At 44.4% G+C, this 18,701-nt stretch overlaps 1 protein-coding gene across 1 annotated transcript in view; it reads left to right on the forward strand.

The window, feature by feature from the left end:
• The window catches only part of CCNB1 (cyclin B1), a 52,973-nt gene extending 37,656 nt beyond the window's left edge, over positions 1–15,317 (forward strand). Inside the window, exon 9 of the mRNA XM_030193219.1 lies at positions 15,106–15,317. Within this exon, the coding sequence (XP_030049079.1) occupies positions 15,106–15,210 (105 nt within the window). The 3' untranslated portion in view covers positions 15,211–15,317. The remainder of the gene's footprint in view (positions 1–15,105) is intronic.
• Positions 15,318–18,701: the final 3,384 nt, after the last annotated feature.

Genomic DNA, 18,701 nt, shown 5'->3' on the forward strand with positions numbered 1-18,701 from the left:
AACATGCTAATACATGTTGCATTAAACAGATTCAATTGTACTAGGGTACAAAATTTATATCTCTTGAGGTATATAATTTATAGGACAGTGAGCTTCATTAAAGGGAAGTGCACTGTCATTCATTCTTACTTTTCATTAGCTGATGTGGCATTAAAAGCATAACATTCATTGAATCAGTTGTTACAACATTCTGCGTGTAAGTGCACTTTATCGGGGGAATGTGTTCAGCTGTCATACTATTAATCAGACACCAACATGATGTCTGTGGGCACTTGTCCATAAGCAATATAGTCTCATTTGTCCAATGAAGGTTTTCATCATCCCTTACACAGGTATTATTGGGATCACAGTCATGGTGCCCACTCAATTTTATCATTGTAGTCCCATATATCATAGCTGGCAAGGACAAGGATGTGGGCACATATGATACAATCAGTCAGATTCAACATCTTGGCCGCTGCAACAAGTCTATTATCATATGTGTTCATTGTCCATTAACAAACAACAACATCCCAATACCATCATGTTTCGGGACATGTTTGTTTATTTTGTCCATTTCAATATTATTAGTTCGTCGAATATCTGATAAGTGTATCCAAGAAGTATGACCTTCCAGACAGGCAGCGGTCTGAGTAAGGGCCGTGATAGCAAAAGGCCCTACATACACAGGATCCTTCCATGTTTTATGTGTAAAGTTCTTTCGTAGCACTAGGTCACCTACTTTAAAAGCACAAACATCATTAGTAGTTCCTGCCTGTGATACTACATTTGTTCGGATCATATCACTTGTCAGGTTCAACATAGGTTGTAGCTTTTGCCAGTACTGAGCTGTGCTATCAGTACTTGCTGTCTGCATCGGGAAGAAATGACGTCCTGTCTGAATTTGGAATGGGGTCAATTTAGTACGCCCATTAGGTTGGGCCCTTATAACCATCAAAGCTAATGGTAACAAATCAAGCCAGGTATATGGTTTACCTGCTGTTTCCTTGTTTAAAGCCTTCAGTAATACTCTCAATTTAGTTTTTAAAATACCATTCCATATCAAGCTGATCAATCCATAGACTGGTGGGTTGTGTCCATCTACCAGCAGGTGGAGATAGAGAGCAAACTTTTGCCTCCCTATATGTGGTCATGTGCTGCCGGAAACTCCTCAGTATGTTCTCTATCTCAGCAGGTGGTGGTCACACACAGCAGCAGCTCTGGCTAGGCCTCCAAGCCTAATCCTTAGGTTTTGTTGAGGCCTGGGGTTGAGGGCTCTTTTGAGCAAGTGCAAACCTGGTGGTGCCAGGTCCCTCCTTTTCTCCCCCCTCCCGCTGGCTCCGTTTAAAAAAAAAAAAAAAAAAAATTTTAACGTCTTTAAAGGCGTTTAATTCGACGTTTCTTTAAACGTTCATTGCAGCTACTCACTGGGACACCAGTTCGTTACAGCTCGGAGCGGCAAGCAGGTAATTTACCTTTTTATAGCGGGCAGGGGGTTCCCCGATTCTTCTCCTCGTGGCATATGGCGTCGGAGGGCGAGGGCGCAAAGGGTCGCTCCCCGGATCGCTGGAGCGCTTCTAGAGGGGATGCGGGGGTTTTACAACCTGATTCGCCCTTGATGGGTGACAGTTTAGTGACCGATGAATGTCCTGGTCGTTCCTCCCCCGCTCCTCGCCTCCGCCATCTTGGCCGGCCACGCGGCTCGGACGGCTTCTTCGTGGGCCGCCCTTGAGGTTGGAGACATTAATGCCATGAACGCCCTTAATTTGGGCGACGGCACAAGCGGCTAAAGTTAAGCGCCGTTCTTCCCGCGCGGCTCCTTCGCGGAGTTTCGCGCCGGACGCCATTTTGGATGCGCAGCATGTCTCTCCCCCGCTATTGCGAGCGCCGGTTGAGAGTGCGTCTAGGGCTGTTGCCCAGGCTGCGGAAGTGCACAGTCTGGGGGGTTTCTCCCCCGAGTTTGTTTTGCTGCTGCATCAGGCTTTCCTCATGCAAAACGCTGCCCCTGCTCCCTCTTCTGATAAAGAGGTTGAGGTTCCCAGAGGTAAACGCCCTCGGGTTGATTTCCAGGCCTTGGAGGACTTTGTCTCCTCCGATGTAGATGAGGGCAGCGTGTCTGAGGTCTCCCAACGGTCCTTTGCGGATTCCTTGGAGGAGATAGATCCCCGCTCGGCTGGAGCGGATGACCCCTCTGCAGCGCGGCTTTTTAGCCCAGAGGATTTGCCCAACCTGTTTTTACAGGCCATGGACACTTTGAAGATTTCCTCTCCGGAGGACGTCTCTCCCTCAGCCCCTGTTGGCTCTGCCATTATGCTGGGGACGAAGCGCCCGCCTAGATCCTTCCATGTGCATGATGCCATGCACACCTTAATTGCGGCTCAATGGGATGTCCCGGAAACGAGCCTTAAAGTGGCTAGGGCTATGTCCCGCCTCTATCCTTTGGCTGTGAGTGAAAGTGAGGCCTATCTGTGGCCTACCGTGGAAAACGGCGTTGCCGGTGGAAGGTGGCACGGCCCTAAAGGACGCCCAAGACAGAAGATTGGAGGCGGCCTTAAGGTCGTCCTTTGAGGCAGCTGCTTTAAGTTTGCAGGCCTCAGTTTGCGGCTCCTATGTGGCCAGGGCGTGCCTGACTATGGTGCAGCGGGCTTTCCCCTCGGATCTTTCCTTGAGGGCTGATTGGCCGGCCCTGGAATCGGGCTTAGCCTATTTGGCAGACTTGCTGTATGATGTCTTGAGAGCCTCAGCTACAGGCATGGCTCAGACAGTCTCTGCGCGGCGGTGGCTTTGGCTGAAACATTGGTCTGCTGACCACGCCTCTAAATCCCGCCTGGCTAGATTGCCTTTTAAAGGCAAGCTGCTCTTTGGGGTCGAGCTGGACAAAATCGTGACCGATCTCGGCACGTCTAAGGGCAAGAAATTACCAGAGGTCAGGGCTCGGGCTAGTACTCGTCCCGGTACCTCCAGAGGACGGTTGCTGGAAGCCCGTCGGTACTGCCCGGGCAAGTCGGGTTCCTCTGCCCCTTCTTCCTTCAAGAGGAATTTCTCCCCCAAGCAGCATTCCTTTCGCAGAGACCGCCGTCCCGGGGGTGCTCCCTCCGGTCCTCCCCCAGGGTCTCGTACCCAATGACGGGGCCTTGGTCCACGCCCCAGTGCAGATTGGAGGACGGCTGTCCTCGTTTCTGGGCGAGTGGACCACTATAACTTCAGACGCGTGGGTGCTGGAAGTCATCAGAGACGGCTACAAGCTAGAGTTCTGCCAACCCTTAAGAGACGGGTTTGTACTCTCTCCCTGCAAGTCTCCGGTCAAGCTGTGGCAGTGCAGCAGACCTTGGACAACCTGATCCGCCTGGGTGCGGTCGTTCCGGTGCCAAAAAAATCAGATTGGCAAGGGACGTTACTCCATTTACTTTGTGGTTCCAAAGAAAGGAGGTTCTGTCCGGCCTATCCTCGACCTCAAAGGGGTCAATCGGGCCTGGAAAGTGAGGCACTTTCGCATGGAGACTCTCCGCTCTGTTATAGCGGCAGTGAAGGCAGGAGAGTTCTTGGCTTCCTTGGACATCAAGGAAGCGTACCTGCATATTCCCATCTGGCCTCCTCTCCAACGCTTTCTGCGTTTTACAGTCCTGAGACGACACTTCCAGTTCAGAGCCCTCCCTTTCGGGTTGGCTACTGCTCCGTGGACCTTTTCCAAAGTAATGGGGGTCATAGCGGCCTTCCTGCTAAAGGAAGGAGTACAAGTCCATCCTTATCTGGACGACTGGTTGATCCGAGCCCCCTCTTATGCAGAGTGCGGCAAAGCTATGGACCGGGTAGTTTCTCTTGTGAGCTCCCTGGGATGGATCATCAACTGGAAGAAGAGCCAGCTGCGCCCGACTCAGTCCCTGGAGTATCTGGGAGTTCGATTCGACACCCAAGTGGGCAGAGTGTTCCTGCCAGACAATCGGATTGTCAAGCTTCAGGCTCAGGTGGACTAGTTCCTAGTAGCCTCTCCTATTCGGGCTTGGGACTACGTGCAGCTGTTGGGCTCTATGACGGCCACGATGGAAGTAGTGCCCTGGGCCAGGGCTCATATGAGACCACTACAGCTATCTCTGCTGCTGCGCTGGACTCCGATGTCGGAGGATTATGCTGTGCGCCTTCCCGTGGACCCAGCAGTGCGCAAGGCGCTGAACTGGTGGACGCAGACAGACAAGTTGTCTGCAGGATTGCCTCTGGTGACCCCGGAGTGGATTGTCGTCACGACAGACGCCTCTTTGATGGGCTGGGGAGCCCACTGCTTGGGAAGGACAGCGCAGGGGCTCTAGTCTCCTGCAGAGGCAAGTGGTCTATCAACCTCCTGGAACTCAGAGCCATTCGGTTGGTATTATTGGAGTTCATCCCGGTACTGGTGTTGTAGCCTGTACGGGTCCTGTCGGACAATGCCACGGCTGTGGCCTATATCAACCGCCAGGGAGGTACCAAGAGCACCCCTCTAGCCAAGGAGGCTATGAGTCTTTGCCAGTGGGCGGAAGCGAACCTGGAGCAGCTTTCAGCGGCCCACATTGCCGGAGTCATGAATGTCAAGGCGGACTTTCTCAGTCGCCATACCTTGGAGCCCGGAGAGTGGCAACTATCTGCTCAGGCGTTCTTGGACATCACGAAGCGCTGGGGCCAGCCGAGCCTAGATCTGATGGCGTCATCGGCCAATTGCCAAGTGCCGCGCTTTTTCAGCAGAGGACGGGACCCTCGATCCCTGGGAGTAGATGCTCTTCTCCAACAGTGGCCGACACAAGAGCTCCTCTATGTGTTCCCGCCCTGGCCCATGTTGGGCAGGGTGCTAGACCGGGTGGCAAAGCATCCCGGCAGGGTAATCCTGGTGGGTCCGGATTGGCCCAGACGTCCCTGGTATGCGGACTTGATCAGGCTCTCAGTCAACGATCCTCTGCGGCTGTCAGTGGAGCAGGGCCGGTTACATCAGGGTCCCGTGGTGATGGAGGATCCCTCTCCCTTTGGTCTTACGGCCTGGCTATTGAGCGGCAGCGTCTGAGGAAGAAGGGCTTCTCAGACAAGGTCATCGCCACTATGCTGAGAGCGAGGAAACGCTCTACTTCTACTGCTTACGCCAGGGTTTGGCGTATCTTTGCAGCATGGTGTGAAGCAGGCTCACTTTCTCCCTTCACTGCTCCAATTTCTTCAGTGTTGGCGTTCCTGCAAGAAGGTCTGGAGAAAGGCCTGTCGCTCAGTTCCCTTAAAGTCCAGGTAGCGGCTCTGGCTTGCTTCAGGGGCCGCCTGAAGGGTGCTTCCCTGGCTTTGCAGCCAGATGTGGTGCGCTTTCTCAAGGGAGTTAATCACCTGCGCCCTCCTCTGCACTCAGTGGTGCCTGCGTGGAATCTCAACCTGGTGCTAAGAGCATTGCAGAAGCCGCCTTTTGAACCCTTGTCGAGGGCATCTCTGAAAGACCTGACGTTGAAAGCAGTCTTTTTGGTGGCTATCACTTCAGCCAGAAGAGTTTCCGAGCTCCAGGCGCTCTCATGTCGAGAGCCTTTTCTGCAGTTCACTGAGGCAGGAGTGACTATTTGCACAGTGCCTTCCTTCCTGCCCAAGATTGTTTCTCGCTTCCATGTGAATCAGCAGCTCTGTCTCCCTTCCTTTCGTAGGGAGGACTACCCAGAGGAGTACTCTGCTCTTAAATATCTGGATGTGAGACGAGTCCTCTTCAGATACTTGGAAGTGACCAATGATTTCCGGAAATCGGATCATCTGTTTGTCCTGTTTGCAGGTCCTCGTAAGGGTCTGCAGGCTGCTAAGCCTACAGTGGCAAGATGGGTCAAGGAAGCCATTGCAGCGGCTTATGTGGCCGCGGGGAAGGTGCCGCCTATCCAGCTGAAGGCTCACTCCACGAGAGCTCAGGCGGCCTCGATGGCAGAGGCCGGATCCGTCTCCTTGGAAGAGATATGCAAGGCGGCAACTTGGGCTTCGGCTCATACATTCTCCAAGCATTACCGTTTGACTGTGGCTGCACGGGCGGAGGCCCGGTTTGGAGCTTCAGTGTTGAGGTCAGGGATTTCAATGTCCCGCCCTGGGTGAGTACTGCTTCGGTACATCCCACCAGTCTATGGATTGATCAGCTTGATGATATGGAAGGTAAAATTATGTATAATCATACCTGATTTTCTTTCCATTAATCATAGCTGATCAATCCATAGCCCCTCCCAGATATCTGTTCTGTTTTTATTCTGGTTGCATTTCAGGTTCAAGTTTAGTCTTCAGTTATTTCAGAAAGACTTCGTGTTCAAGTTCTTTCACTTGGATTCTTCAAGAGTTGAGACGAGTTTGTGTTACAGTGAGCTGCTGCATTCCTCTCCCCTCCGTTTTACGGGGCTGGATTGAGACATAAATTCTGCCGGCACTCCCTCCCGCTTCGTGCGGCTGTAGGGCAGCTTTGTACCCCTCCCGCTTCGGCGGTGTTAGGGTCAGTCAGCTCTTCCCGCGGTTGCGGTTGCAGGATAAGCCAGATCCCCCCCGCATCGGCGGGTGTGGTGTCCCTCCCCCGCTCCGCGGGGATGAGCTGGACGGATTCCCCTCCCCCACTTGTGTGGGGATGAGCTGGGTTAATTCCCCTCCCCCGTTTCGGCGGTGGTGAGCTGGGCAGAGTGTCCCTTCGTGGGTGTAATTCTCTAAGTGCTGAGTCCTGCGGATGGAGCTTTGATATCGACATACTGAGGAGTTTCCGGCAGCACATGACCACATATAGGGAGGCAAAAGTTTGCTCTCTATCTCCACCTGCTGGTAGATGGACACAACCCACCAGTCTATGGATTGATCAGCTATGATTAATGGAAAGAAAATTATCAGGTATGATTATACATAATTTTACCTTGTAGCGCTCCACCAAACCATTGGAGGTGGGGCGATACACTGATACCTTTCTGTGTGTTAAACCCATAATCGTTTCCATTTCTTTCAAAACACTGTTATTAAAATGTGTCCCGTTATCAGAAATTATTCTAGATGGACACCCATGTCTTGGCATAATATGAGTTACCAGGCATTGTACCACTTCATGTGCTGTCTCCCTTTTACATGGAAATGCTTCTACCCACCTTGAAAAAGCATCCACCCAAACTAACAAATACCTTTTTCCCTGCACTGGAACAATCATATCGGTAAAATCAATATACCATTCTTTTGCTGGGCCTTCTGGTATTGGAAGTGTCCCAGGCGATATTTTAGGACCTCGTTTAGGTATGTTAATATTGCATACCATGCAATTTTGCACAACCTGTTGAATCAGGTTATCAATTTTTAAAGTCCAAAACCTTTGTTCAAACTGTTGTCTCATTGTTTCCTTATTCCAATGCATGGTTGCATGCCAACCAGCCAATACCTTAATCGCCTGGCTCATTGGCATACAAGGTAATCCTTCTTCTGCATTAAACCATTCACTTCCCAATTTCATACATCCTCTCTTCAACCATTTTCCACTTTCCTGTCCCTCTGGCTGCCACATTTCAATCTTATCTACATTCGTAAGTGGCCCTTCCTGTGTCTGTCTAGTATTATACAAAATCTTTTCACTTTGCTTAACCACCTCCGTTGCTGCTGCATCAGCCATTGCATTACCTAGTGCCTCAAAGGTTGGCCTTTCAGTGTGGGCCGGGGTCCACACAACTGCAGTTTTTCTACCTTCACGTTCCCTTTTTGCCAAAATTTCAAACAGCAATTTCCAATATGTGTAATGTTGTAGATTTTTACCTGCACTGGTTATCATCCCCCTACGCTGCCATTTTAATATATGATACTGTAGTGAACTTGCAACATAACCACTATCAGTATATATAGTAACATTTTGAGTCATATCAGTGTGTTGTAAGGCCGTAATAACGGCTAAAAGTTCAGCATGCTGTGCAGTCTGATCAGGAGGGGTTTTATATTGTACTTGCATTATCTTTCTTAGATTCTCATCTACCTGCACGCAGGCAAAGCCTGCAACAGTCCTTTCACAAGCTCCATCTGTAAACCATATTAACCCATCAGATAAGGGTTCAAAAGTAAGACAGTGAAATGTAGGGATTTCTATAGTATCAATCTCACCCTCTAGATCGACAGGAAAAAGCAGATCTATCTTATTTCTCTGTTCTTTAGTTAATGGTATTATTCTTATATCTTGTCCTAAAAGTACTGCTTGATATTTTCCAAATCTAGTGGCTGTCAATGCCGTCTGGCTAGGGCTCAACAGCGTTTTAATCGTGTGGTTAGTATGTATTACAATAGGAACAAAAGGCATTTGTGCTCTCCATTTACCTACTGCAGCCACTATAGCTGTCAGTAACTTTGGTATTTCTTTCATTCCCTTCTCCACATGATTAAAAGAGCCTGACAAAGCTACTGGTGCATTTACTTCATTGTTTTGATTAATCATAGCTGCCCAACTATTTCCCATGTCTTTTACCCACAAATGCACAGGTGATTGGATATCTATTACTGCTAACGGTCCTGGAGATAATAAATCCCTCACAATCTTAGCCAATACCATCTTATCCTGTTCTTCCAATACAATTAGTGTATTCTTTGGTGTGGCTGCGGGCAGTTTCAAATGTTTATAAAGTCTCATTACTTTTTGTGTATAATTTGGTATCCATTGTCTGCAGTAATTTAACATTCCCAAAACAGCACGTAACTGGGTAACTGTTTGCGGTACCGGAGTCTCATTTAAAATATAACTTCCGGTATAATGACCTTATGTTCTGCTGAAACATTTTGTCCTAAAAAGGTGACAGTAGACTGAGCTATAATACATTTTTCCCTGTTACATTTATATCCTAACTCTCCTAATAATAAAAATAATTTTGTAGTCCAATCTAGGCATTCTGCTTCAGTCTCAGCAGACAGTAGAATATCATCTACATAGACAAACAATGACACTGTGTCAGGCAATTGACTCCTGAAATCCTTTAAATCCATCATTAGTTGTTTTGAGAATACCGATGGACTATCAGTAAAGCCTTGAGGCATCCTAGTCCACCTGTATGCCTCACTCTGTACTATAAATGACGTCAAATCCCTAGACTCTGGATGAAGAGGTATTGAAAAGAATGCATTAGACAAGTCAATAACAGTGTTATATGCATATATATTCTGGGTATGCAAAAGAGTAGCAGGATTTGCACAAATCGGAAATTGATTTTTTGTAACCTCATTTAGCTCTCTTAAATCATGTACTATCCTTACATTGTTTTCCCCTTTCGGGACAGGAAACAATGGGGTATTGTACGGGGATACTGAAGGTTCAATAATACCACATTTCAATAATTTATCAATGTGTTCCAAGGTTTTGGATACTAATTTAGGTCGTATGGGGTAAGGGTCTTGCTTCGGCCCCTTTGCCCCTTCTATTAATTCTATCTTATGGGGTTTTGCATTTATGGCTAGTCCATATGGTGAATCACTTGTACTCCAAATATGTTGTGGTAATTCTTCCATAACCCTTATTTTATTTTCATTATTCAACTGTTGGACCATAGTGAGCAAACTTGGTATTTCTTTATTTCCAAAATCTAAACACAATCCTAATTGAGACAATAAGTCTCTACCACACAAATTTACTGGGCAATCAGGTGCCACTAAGAAGGGTACCACAGCCTCCCTTGAACCGTGCGGTTGGCATTCCAAGCGCACCAGAGTGGGTTCTGTTAGCCTTTTTCTTTGTTCTATCCCCGTAAATCCCACTGTTATTCTATACTGATTTGAAAGTTTAACTCCCTGTGGTTTTGCACACAACACAGAGGTACTCGCCCCTGTATCTATCAAAAATCTCACAGGAGTTCCATATTTGCCAATTGTCAATGTAATAAAGGGTTCCCTTGTGTCTAATCTGAAAATCATTCCCTCCTCCTGACACTGGTCTGCTTCCAGTCAATAGCATTGGTCTGGAGTATTCTGCCAAGTTGGAAAAGCATTTACAGTACCCTGTCTCTGTACTGCAGCCCCTGGTCCCTGTGATTGCATCGCCGGCTGCTGTATTGCAGTCTGCGGGGCACTCACAGGCATCCCTACTACTTGTGGCATTAATCCTTGCTGCGTCTGCATTTGTACTTGGGGCATTCCTGCATTCTGATAACATTCTGAAGCATAGTGACCAAATTGCTGACAAATCATATTGTTCAGATGTTATTAAAGATTTTAAATCACCTCTTTCCCCTATTAGCCCTACACACAGAACTAGCTAGGACCGTGACTAATTCAAGCCAGATGATCTCTTAACACTGCAGGAATCTCACTTAAAAAAACAGTTAAATTGCAAAGACATTCCACATAGAGAACTAGAAACAGAATAACACATATTTTTAAAATAAACAGAGATCACCTTATAAGACAAAATCAAACTTATTTAAATCTAATCTAAAACAATCTTTTAAAAGGAACAAAAAAAATTTCAGTTCTTTCAGACCTTTCTAACCGTTAGCTTAGCAACAGCCAGACACCGAGAAATCAAAAACAGATGACATTCCTCAACCTTCAGGCTGAACCAAAGGCTGATTTTCCTGTTCTCGCTGTATTTTTTCTACATCTGCATGAAGATCTGCTGCTACAGAAAATAAATTCCAAATTGTAAGATGTTGTTCTAAGCTTTTCTTCTTTTTCTTATTTTCTTGTATATATGTCAGGAGAGATAATAATTTTGGACGATCAAACGATCCATCCTGAGACCAGCTCAAAACAGAATCTTTTGCATCATATTTGATCCATTTCTCATGTATTTTTTCAATCTGTTTTTTTCTAATGGGAATAATTCTATGACATGCTGCAAAGGGGAGCATTTTTTTGAACTATCTAAATCTAAATACATAGCATATACAGGAGGCTTTTCTTATCTGCCCCTTTCCCTTTCATTTTATTCTGACTATTACAATTTCTCCTATAAAGCCACAATCTACAAAAATATACTAATGCACTTAAACAAAGAAAATATACAAAAAAGAAAACTACAAAGCTAAACAAATATATCGGTAATAAGGCCACAGTGTAAGCTTACTCACGCGTCTTCTTATTTCTCTTTTTAGCAAGCCCAGGAGTTATCACCTGTATGTCCACGTCAGTAGTTTGATCAATCCCACATCAGTGGAGCACAGAAATCATCAGGTTTAAACAACGCTTGCTCTCTCAAAATCCTGTAAAAAACTTCGTTAACAACAAACACTTAATTTGTTATTCGTCTGGCCTTCTCTTTTCCGTGTGCGGCCTACTCCTACTCCTACTCCTGGCTGGCTCGCCACTTTGAAGAAAAGACTAGACGAATATTTCATATTTAATATAAACAGTTTACTCATTTGTTTAGTGTACAAGCTGATTACCATCAATAGGGGTAGTCAGGAAGCATTTCTACTCAAAACATATCTACACACACAAGCAATATACAGCAAGCTGAAGGCAAATCAAAAATGCTCTAGACAGACAAAGAAAGCAGAGACAGACAAAGAAAAATTCAAAAATGCTTGCTACCTCTTTGTTCCAATCTGATTTTATATCGTTCTTCTTTGGCATCTGACCAATTCTCTCATACAACATTCCTGTGCAAGTCTCTGAATACCACAAACTGTTAATCATGTGCAGAACATCTGCTTTCACTTACTGCTCCCCCTTCTTTCCAGACTTTCTGGAGCCGTGCCTCTGGCTAATGTGGGCCCCATCGTGTCCCAGGAGATTTTAGTGTTGAAACAGCTAGCTCTGCATGTTTTTTTGAAGCATTCCACTCCAATTTTTTATGCTTTTATTCAACAGTATGATTGAGGGGGGGGGGGGGGCATGCCTCTTCATGCCTTAACTTCAATATCTTGGAAAAGGGTTGACCCTTTTGTCTGCAGGTGCACCTGGCAGCACTGGCAGCTTTTCATAGCCCAGTCTAGGGTGAGTCCTTGCCCCTCATCTAATGTCCCACCTTTTGCAGGGAGCTACGCACTTGAGGCTCATTTCAGTAGACACAGCTACCTTTATCTCCCTTAAGGTGGCCATTACATCTGATCAACATTCAGTTTTTTTTTCTCCCCCCCCCCCCCCCTCAAGAAGCATGTGGTCTTGTTTCTGTTGCATCATTTTCATATGAACTAGTCTCTTGCCAGTGCTTCATAAGATTCTGCAGATCCTATATCTATAGGACATAACAGAGGGCACTTTTTGTGGAAAACAGCCAAGTTTCAGAAATCAGATCACTTTTTGCTTGCAGGGGGAGGCATCCTCTAAGGCTGACCTCACCAATGGCGTAAGGAGGCTAAAATTCTGCATACTGCAGTGGGGGGAAGCTTCCTAAGGTGTTGGGAGCACATTCCCATTCTAGACACTTTGTAGAGCAGCCATGTGGTTGTCTCCATTCTTTTGTGAGGCAAGCTTGGTTGCTAGTGTTGGCTTGGATTCTTTCCCACTCATAGGGAATGGTCTGGAGCAGACACTAAGGAAGAAATTAATCTTACTTAACTTAATCTCTCTAGACCATTCCCAGACTTCTGTTACTTTGTTTTCATTGTCGCAAGGGGCATGGTTTTCCACTAAGGATCTCTTTTAATATTGAATGTAACATTTGCTATCTACAAAAACAAATTGTAACTAAGTCCTTCAAACTGGAGCACAGAAGAAAATTAGCATATGTGCATCTTGTATTGAGACGTTCCCGTTCTCAGATGGGCATGTTGGTCACTTTCTCCCTCAATGTTTGGGGAGAAGGGGGGCACTCTTAGCTTTATCAATAGAAATACTGAAGAACACGACTGCACAGTGCTTGATAGTGATCCATCTGCTGATAGGATATACCCACTTACAGGGTATGGGCTAGGTCTAGACTAAAGGAAAATTACTACCTCTAATTTATCCTGAACTTCTATTCTCCAGAAACATGAAGTAGAAAATTGTTCGGACATCTGCCTATTTGCATTTTCCATGTAACATGCCATTGGTCATGCTCCAAGATGAGAAGTCTATATGCTCTTGTGGGAGCTATTCATTTTGCCAACTTTCTAGTAGTGGTTGTGCAATTGTATCTTGGTAAGCACTGCTTTGCCTGGGTAGCTTATACACCAGATCTTCAATATTATGAAACTGGCTATGCAGATAAGGAACAACCCAAAATTGACCTTTTAAAATAGTCCCTAATAGAAGCAGAAGGCTGAGATGTACGGAGTTCTATTATAGCAGGTTGTATTAAAAGACAAATACAAAGTGGTGCACATTGGGAAGAATAATCCAACCTGATGCTGGGGTCCATACTAGGGAGTCGGCACTCAAAACAAAAAATCTAGATGTCTTGGATAGAAGTGGCCAAAAAAGCAAACAGGATGCTAGGAATTGGAGAAAGGGACAAAAAATAAAATCGAGAATATTATTCCTCTTATTGCTCCATGGGGCAAGTATTTAAATTCTGGTCACCATACAGAATTAAAGGTTAAACAGCCAAAATAAAAAGGATGAAACTCCTCTGAGGAAAGGTTAGAGATTAGGGCTGTTCAGCTTGGAAAAGACAGCAGAGATGGATTTGAGGTCTTCAGAGTCCTGAGTGGTGTGGAACTGTTAACTTGTCCTAGGACATTCAATTAACTTGTATGGAAATTTTTAAAACAAAATAGGAGGAAACAAATGGTTAAACTCTAAAATCATCGGCAGAGGCTGTGATAACAAGTTAGCATATTTTGATTTGATTTAAAGGTTTGGACAAGTTCTGGAGGAAGTCCATAGTCTCATATTAAGAGATTGGGGGGAGGGAAGTCAGTACTTGCCCTGGGATTGGCAGCATGGAATGTTAAGTCATGCTGGGTCAGACCAGTGGTCCATTTTTCAAACAGTGGCCAATCCATGTCAAGTACCTTCCCATGTCTCTCAATAGCAGGCTGTGGACTCCTCTAGGAATTTGTCTAAACCTTTATTAAACCCAAGTAAGCTAACTGCTGTTACCATATCCTATTTGTTTTAAAAGTATTTCCATGTAACTTCCTTGAGTGTCCCCTAGTCTTTCTACTTATGGAACAAGCAAAAAAAATTAGTTCTACTCATTTTACACCACTCAGGATTTTTGTAGACCTCAATCATTTCCCCTCCTTTTTTTTTTCCATCTGAGCCCTAACCTCTTTAGCCTTTCCTCATGAGGGAAGTTCCATCCTCTATATCATTTTGGTCACGCTCTGCCTTTTTCGCAACCAGAACTGACGCAATAAATGATGCAGACGCATCATGGAGCAATACAAAGGCATAGTATTTTTGGTCTTATTCACCATCCCTTTCCTAATAAATTCCTAGCATCCTGTTTGCTTTTTTTTTTTTCTTTTTTGAGCCACGTGTCTACAGCGACACCCAGATTTTTCTGGAGCGCTGCCCTCCAATGTGGACCCTAACGTGGGGTAAGAATGCTTTGGATTATTTCCGATATGCATCACCTTGCATTTATCCACATTAAATTTCAACTGCCAAATATTGCTGCTATTTGGGGTTCTGCCAGGTACTTGTGTGCAGGTGTTTTTTGGTAGTTTTTTTAAAGATGCTTTACTTTTAATTAGATTCCAGAAAACATTTTACCAAGAACACTCCATGCAATTCTGGTGTAGAAACTTTCAAGTGTTACCAACACTACAGATTTTAATTAGTATACCCAGGCTCCTATTGATGCTACAAGGAGCCTCAACTTCATGCCCTAGCTTTTTTTTTTCTAGACTTTGCTAGAAATTCTAGAATTGTTTAATTCGTGTTTTTAGTGATACAGTACTGAATTCATCTTAATCAGCTGAATGGTAAAACCTGCTTATCCAATAGAAAGAAGGTAGTGGTTGCAGGTAAGATGCCCTGGTCTGCCACAGTTCAAACCTGATAAGGATGTTAAGCACCTTAAACTTTGTCTAGTCTGACTAGAATAGTTGACATTCATTGGCATTAGACAAAGTACCATGGCTTAAGTTCACCCCCAAGGCAGTCCAAAGTCTGAGCTGAATCAGGCCCAGTAAAAGTAGCATTGAGGGGAGGAAGCTAGTTAATCACACAACAGGAACTCTTGGTACACATACCTAGCTGACAACTTTTTGCAGAGCTAAGAGTAAAAGGTGAGTGTGAAGAAGCTGGAAATGCACATTCCATGAATCTGAGGGTTACTAATTGTCTGACTTATTTCTATAGACGGTGAAGAACAAATATGCCAGCAGTCGACAAATGAAGATAAGCTGTATTCCACAGCTACAAACTGCTGCTGTTCTGGATATGGCAAAACCCCTGATGTCTTAACTGTTGTAGTATAGATTTTATTAGTCTCAGTATCTCAGTATATTGGCACTGTGTGCTATTGTAAATCTTATGTATTTTACTTAATAAATTGAGCTGTTTTAATTTGAGGTATTGTAAATGTTATCAATATACTTGACTAAATCTGGGAGCTGATGCGCTTCACTAAAACTGTTACCTGGTTAAGCAGGTTTTTAAATATCCTCTTGTTCATATCCCAATATAGACTATATAAACCAGTGTACACATGTAGACATATTTTCAAAGCACTCAGCCAAAGTTCCATAGAAACCTATGGAACTTTGAAAGGCTAAGTACTTTGAAAATATGCCTATTGGTATACTAAATACCAATAGTACAATTTTTTTATGGAACCCCTGAGTTGAGACCAACCAGAACTCCCTGAACACATTTGCCAAAAACAAGCTTGGTATAAACCAGGGTACATATGCATGGTATACTAAATACAGTTTTTTTTTTTTTGTTATGGAACTTGAGGTACCCCTGAGATGAGACCAACTAGAAACTGCCTGAACACACTTAGCTAAAACTGTAGCCAAAAACAAGCAGTTGTGTGGATGAACCAGTGAGGGTTGCTGGGGATTATTGGCATCCCTCTCCTAAACCCACAGTATCAAGGCCAGATTATTTAAAGGAGACCACATTTTACCTCCAAGCAAAGTAGCCTTTACATAGACCACAGGTAGTAAAGCCTCTGACTTTTTACAATGGCTGACTTTGTGCCACAAAGTGGCAGCTGCCCACTCAATCTCATTAGAAAATAGCAATTTTGTACCAAAAACTTACTGTAATCAAACTATTCTGTAAGATTTTTTTTGTTTTCCAAGAGTATCCTTACCTTACAAGCCTTCTGGTGTAGTCATGGCAGCATTTTGAGAGCAGAACCAGAATGGGCAGGAGTAACAGGATTACTCAACCAGAAATTGAGGCCCAGAGAGCCAAAGAGGAGCAGCAACTCTGTTATGGCTGTTTTGGTAGAAGTTAAAAATTGTCCCATTTACACCACCATCCCCCAGCACAATCTTCTGGTTTCAGCACTAACTTAGCTTCTACCCCAAGTACCTCAAACACATTTATTGGGATTTATTAACCATCTTTATGAAAACACCTGAGGCCATGTACAGCTCCAGTTTAACATTTGTATCCCACATTTTCCCACCTATTTGTAAGCTCAATGGCTTACATAGTACCGGAGAGGCCTTTGCAGGCTCTGGTGTGAAAAATACAGGGTGTTGTGGTAAGATCAAGTTCATGTGGCACAACCACATTAGGGAATCGGAGAATGGAAGAGTTATGTCCATTGCATGCTTCAGTTTGGTTGTGTTGCAGAGATTAGGCAAGTTGGATCAGTTGGGTATGCCTTTAAACAGGCTGGTTTTTAGTGATTTCCGGAAGTTTAGGTGGTCGTACTTAGTTTTCAAGGCTTTTGGTAATGTGTTCCACAGTTGTGTGCTTATGTAGGAAAAACTAGATGTATAAGTTGTGCTGTATTTAAGTCCTTTGCAGCTTGGGTAGTGCAGATTTAGATAAGATCGTGTTGAGCGGATGTATTTCTAATTGGTAAGTTGATCTAGTCTGTCATGTAACTCTGGGCTTCTCCGTAGATTTTGTGAACCAAGGTGCAGATTTTGAAGGCGATGCGTTCTTTGGGAGCCAGTGTAGTGTTTCGTGGAGGGGTTTTGCGCTTTCAAATCACGTTTTACCAAATACATGCCTAGCTGCTGTGTTTTGAGCAGTCTGAAGTTTCTTTTAAGCTTTGTTCTTTACATCCTGCATAAATTCCATTGCAGTATGAGTGGAGGAGTGGCCTAGTGGTTAGGGTGGTGGACTCTGGTCCTGGGGAACTGAGTTCGATCCCACTTCAGGCACAGGCAGCTCCTTGTGACTCTGGGCAAGTCACTTAACCATCCATTGCCCCAGGTAGAAATAAGTACCTGTATATAGTATGTAAGCTGCATTGAGCCTGCCGTGAGTGGGAAAGCGCTGGGTACAAATGTAGTAAAAATTAAAAAGTGGCTTAGTACCATTGTATCAGATTGCAAAATTCTTCCCTTGGGAAGAATTGCTTCACACACTTGTTTCCATATTGAGTGGAACATTCTCTGTGAATGCCACTTGGTTCTCTAGTGTTAAGTTAAGGTCCATTGTATTGTAACGCTGAGGATTTTCAAGCGTTACAAGGGTGTGATCTGGGGTGTTTGATACTTGTGCAGATATCCACGCTGTGTTGGGATGAGACATTGAGTTTTTTTTCTTTTGCGTTTTAGTTGAAATGCATTTGCCCATGAATGCATGATCAGGCCAAGCTTGATTTTGTTGGTGATTTGTCAGTTTGGTTTTGTAAGGAATGTATGTTGTGACAGCATCTGCATAACTTACACAAATAGACCAGCACATAAGGTGAACTTAATGTTGGTCCAGTACAACCATAGACAGCCTGATATATTCAAATATTATATTCAATTAACTATAATACAATAACACCTAGTAAGCAGTGCAATAGAACATTCAAATAGCACATATGATGCTAATGCTTTTCTAGGTAGCTGAGGGGTCAAGTGCATAGTCAATTGGGATAAATAGATGTATGGCTAAACTCGAGGCAAAATCTATACAGTTATATAGGAACTAGTGTTAAGTTACAGGGGCTGCAGCAACCAGTCCAGGTGCAGTGGGAGTGTACAGTCAAGTTTACACATGTATTAAAAGCTTGTGAGAGCCAGGATTTCACCTTCTTGAAATAGAGGTGGTATTAAGTTAATGTAGCCCCTCTGCCAGTAAGCCCAGCCCTAAATAGGCCTAATTCTGCCCACAATGGCCTGTAAAAAAAAAAAAAAAAAAAAGACGAGTTGATCAAACTTATTGTAGTTCTTAACACTTTTGTACAGGTTTGTGTTGCTGTTCTCTATCCTATTCTCCCACCAGCTATGTACTTCCTAATCTAACTTAATACAACAGTTAAACAATATCCTATTTCTTGTGAATTTAGCCCACTTGCTAATTTCATACACAATGAGCAGTCCTGCAATAAGCCCACATGACAATAACATGCACTGCACACAACCAAGCTTTTTCTATGGGTTTTACAAAATGAACTGTAGCAACACTTTTTCTCTTTCACAAACTTAGTATAATTTATCAATTTGATAAAAAAAAAAAAGGGGGGGGGGGGCAAGACCTGTTGAAGTCCCTGCTGGGACTACTACCTGCCAATGAACAGTGAGGCGAAAGGGTTTTGGAGTAGCTGTTAGGTTCCTGTTGCATCACAGGGTCACACGTAGACAAACCTTCCACCTTGTGTCTTCAGTTAGCCTGTTGCCTCCAAGATATTGGTACTCTATAAACACACTTTGATTTCATGCTCATCACGCTTATCTGTAAAACAAAGTAGGCATTGATGGTTCTTTTGAGGTTCTGTGGCTGTCAAGACTTAAATGTTTGCTTTTGAATGAAGCTGATTTTTTTTTTTTGTG

The sequence above is a fragment of the Microcaecilia unicolor genome, chromosome 2 (assembly GCF_901765095.1).
Source record: "Microcaecilia unicolor chromosome 2, aMicUni1.1, whole genome shotgun sequence".
NCBI lineage: Eukaryota > Metazoa > Chordata > Amphibia > Gymnophiona > Siphonopidae > Microcaecilia > Microcaecilia unicolor.